Below are 4,319 nucleotides of genomic sequence, written 5' to 3' on the forward strand. Positions count from 1 at the left end.
ACCCAGGAAGTTAAGGCTCTAGTGAGCCATGATCACGCCACTGCACTCCAGCCTGGGAACAGAGAAAGAAACTATCTCAAAAACAAAACAAAACAAAACAAAAAAAACAAGAAGCAAACAAAAAAAACAAAACAAAAGGCAATGGTGCTATGGTTGTGCAAATCTATTGGACCCGACAAATATTATCTCTTTGCTTAAAATCATCCAGTGATTCCCCACCTCACTCAGAGTAAAAGTCCTCACAATGACCCCCACAAGGACCAGCTGTGATCAGCAACCCCACTACCCATTACCTGACTTCTTTTCCCACAACTTCTCCCCTTGCTCACTTCAATCCTGCCACACTTCCCTCTTTACAACTCTTTTTTTTGAGACGGAGTCTCGCTCTGTCGCCCCGGATGGAGTGCAGTGGCCGGATCTCAGCTCACTGCAAGCTCCACCTCCCGGGTTTACGCCATTCTCCTGCCTCAGCCTCCCGAGTAGCTGGGACTACAGGCGCCACCAACTCGCCCGGCTAGTTTTTTGTATTTTTTAGTAGAGACGGGGTTTCACCGTGTTAGCCAGGATGGTCTCGATCTCCTGACCTCATGATCCACCCGTCTCGGCCTCCCAAAGTGCTGGGATTACAGGCTTGAGCCACCGCACCCGGCCTCTTTACAACTCTTTAGGGACTCTGCTCTAGCAGATTCCCTCTGCCTGAAATGTTCTTCCCTCACTATCTGCTTGTCTATCTCCCTCACTTCCTTCAACTCATCTTTTCAATGGGGGTTACTGAGACCACCCTATTTAATATTCTATCCCACCAGTTGGCCTCCCCTGCTCCCTTAACCTTGAATTTCTCCTTTTCTCCACAGCATTTATGGCCTTCCAGCAGTTATATAATTCATTTATTACATTTATTGTCTGTATCCCCATAGAATGGCAGCTCCATGATGGCAGCGATTTGTCCCTTGTTCACTGCTGCATCCTAAATACCTACAACCGCGCCTGGCATGTAGTAGGTGCTCAGTAAATACTTGATGAGTAGATCTGAGAAGGCTTTTACTACTTCTCACTGTCACATCATACTACTCTGCTCTCTGGTTGTTATGACAGAAAGAATCTCTCTTAAGGTTGAATCCTAACTTTAGGGAAACCTGAACGTGAAATACTAGTAAACAAAAGATTCAGGCAGGAGACCTTTCCTGGCACCAGAAATCAGTACACTCCAGCTGTCATACACATTCATCTCTCTTCACTGGAGAGAGGAAGCTGCATATGGTTGTGGGGTGCAGCAGGGCACCATTTAAGAGAAAGAACTAAATCAATCAGTTTCATTGGGCAGGAATCTGCAAAATTTGGGAAAGGAGAGAGAGAATGAGTCTTTCGGCCCAGATTACCCTACTCTCCTTCTCCCTTTCCTACACTCCGAAGCAGCAGTGATGAGGAGAGGCGATAACACAAAAGGACCTCAGCAAGGATGTGGCCTCAGACACCATGTCCCCAAAGGAAGAAGTCATATCAGAACTCTCCCTTCTTACACACTTCAATCACACCCTGAGTAGGAATAAAGAAGTGGAAATGTGTCAGAGGAGCCTGAGAATTCGAAAGGGGAAATCTCGGAGACATGAAAGTAAGGGAGGGGCTCCCGAGACTTGAAGCTGGGGGAAGACAGACAGACGTCCCTTCCGACCTCCCCGGGTGCACTCTGCCGACTCCACTCGTGCCTCCGCCCCTTTCCACTTGTGCGGGGCCGCACGGACCTTCGCTCTGCCGGTAGACATGACAAAGGCCGGCCGGGAGCCGGGGGCGCGACAGCATCGGACCGGCCAGCCGTCGTCTCCATCCCCAGGACAGGACACTTGCGCCGCCCCCTACTCACCTGCGGATCCATGTCCACCTCGGTCCCACACGCGCCGGGGGAATGCACTGGAAGAGAACTGGGTTCCGGGGATCCTGGGACTCGCGTTCTCTCGCCCGCTCGCGAAGCAGGGTAGAGAACTCGCGCGGCTCCGTCCGCTACCAGCCCCGCGCCACACCCGCCACTTTTGAATTCCAACGGCCGCCACCCGCTCTCACCGCGCTCTGCACGCAGGGACCAATCGTCGCTGTCACCACAGCCGAGGGCCAATCGCAGCGTCCTCCGCCACCCGAAGCCACACCCCGCCCGACAGGCGCCTTCTCTTTTCTGTTTCGCAGGCGCCGGAGAGGTAAGCGGATTAATTCCACTTCCGGTCCCACTTACGCTTCTCACCCCTCCCTCCTCTAGCGGGAACAGTGCTGGACTTCCGCTCCGCTCCCCGCCGTCGCTCGCTACGTCAAAAAATGCGTGGACGTCGCCGCACGAACGCAACTGGCCGAACGTAACTGGTGGCGGCCGGAGGAGGAGGGGCGGGGAAGCTGGCGGAAAGAAATCACGCATGCGCAAACAAGGACCATTGACGGGAGACAGGCAGGACTAGCGCCTCCTGGTGACTGCAGTAGGGAGCGCACTCGTTTTCCGTCGACGTGATTGCGGCTCCAAGGCTGCCTCTCCTGGTCGTGGTTGACTGGGCCAGGAAGTGGCTCCTGGAGCCCTCACGTGGACGTTAGTGGCCTGGTCTGTTCATTCTCTGGTAATGTTGCCATTTCTCACCAAATTTAGGAACTTTTGCGCTCCATTGAAGCCTGACAGTGGGGATTCAAAACTCAGGAAATAATTTTTTTTTATAGCCCTCTTCTCTCAGTCAACCTACTTACCTGAGTGCTGTTACTGGTGCTGGGCTCAGGGCCTTTGGAGTCTCGAGCCCAGGGAGGATTTACTGCTTCCATTTATGGAGTATTTTATGTTTTTCAGGTTGTGGCCCTGTATTATCTCGTCTTATAATCTCAAAAATTCACTGAGTTCCTACATTGTGCCATGTTCTTTGTATAGATGGATGGAGACAGGTTCAGAAAGGTTAAATAAATAGTAAGTATAAGGTCACATTGCTGGTTGGAAATGGATCTAGATTCCATTAGCTTCAAAATCCGAGCTATTTCTGTTAACTCACATTGCTTCTAACAGTCTCAGTGACAAGAGCAACCCCTTACATGTGAATAAGGTGCTAGTTTGTAAAGTCGTTCTACCATATTTACTCATCCGAGTTTCCATCCAATCCTGGAGGTAGTCAGAACAGGGTTTTATTTATGAAGCTGAAAGGCAGGGGCCTAAAGCATATGTTCGGGGGTTTGGTGTGCAGTTGGAAATTGGCAGGTCTGGCACCCACGCTGCCGTCTTCTATCCATTGCTTTAACTTGGCTTCAAACAAACTTGTGGAGAGAAGCAGATTGTGGGGAGACACACTATCTGAAAACTATGTTGCCATCCCCCCAACCTTTGATATCCTGGGAAAACTCCAAAAAGTAAGAGCTGGAAGAGAACACAGTAAAAAGAAAAGTAAAGGAAGAAACTAGAGAAAACCAACAATGGAAGGTAAAGGGAGTAACTGAGAAGGGAGACCTGAGAAGAAACATATAGCTAAAGATATTTATCAAATTAAAAGAAAAAGTTAAACTAGGAGAAATATAGACCTATTAGCAGATGAAATTTATTCATCCCAATTGATGCAGCAAAGCCACTCAAAATATTCGACACCCATTGATTTTAAAAAAAAAAAAACTCCAGAAGCTGATAAAGGACATCTTCAAAAATTTCGCAAAACACCTCACCATAATGGTGAAATGTTGAAAGCATTCCTTTCAAGATGGGGAACATGGCAAGGATGCCTGCTCTCAATAATCCTCATCAATACAACAATGGAAGTTGTAGCCAGTGCAATAAGCAACAAATATATAAGGATTACAAGAAACAATAATGTTAATATTCGCAGATGAAATTATTGCATGTGCAGCAACCCTAAAATAAAATTAAGATAAAATTGATAAATGAGTTTAGCAAGGTTGACGGATAAAAAATCAGTAAGAGGAAAAAAATCAATTTACAAGATCAATTGCATTTCCATCTTCAGCAACACCAATTAGAAAGCGTAACTTTAAAAATTGTACTATTTGGTTACATGAATATTTATATACATAAAAGTTAAGCTCAGGCTGGATGTGGTGGCTCATGCTTGTAATCCCAGCACTTTGGGAGGCCGAGGCAGATGGATTACCTGAGGTCAAGAGTTCAAGACCAGCCTGAACAACATGGTGAAATCCCGTTTCTACTAAAAATATAAAAATTAGCTGGGTGTGGTGGTGTGCCTGTAATCCCAGCTACTCAGGAGGCTGAGGCAGGAGAATTGCTTGAACCCGGGAGGTGGAGGTTGCAGTGAACTGAGATTGCACTACTGAACTCCAGCATGGGCTAACACAGCGAG

The 4,319-nt window shown here is 47.9% G+C and overlaps 1 protein-coding gene across 2 annotated transcripts in view; it reads right to left on the minus strand.

The window, feature by feature from the left end:
- KIFC1 (kinesin family member C1) overlaps positions 1-2,387 on the minus strand; it is a 50,409-nt gene extending 48,022 nt beyond the window's left edge. For both annotated transcript variants that reach the window (XM_011945462.1, XM_011945461.1), the window contains exon 1: positions 1,862-2,387. In XM_011945462.1, the coding sequence (XP_011800852.1) occupies positions 1,862-1,873 (12 nt within the window). In that variant the 5' untranslated portion in view covers positions 1,874-2,387. The remainder of the gene's footprint in view (positions 1-1,861) is intronic.
- Positions 2,388-4,319: the final 1,932 nt, after the last annotated feature.

Source organism: Colobus angolensis, unplaced genomic scaffold (genome assembly GCF_000951035.1).
Source record: "Colobus angolensis palliatus isolate OR3802 unplaced genomic scaffold, Cang.pa_1.0 Scaffold24, whole genome shotgun sequence".
NCBI lineage: Eukaryota > Metazoa > Chordata > Mammalia > Primates > Cercopithecidae > Colobus > Colobus angolensis.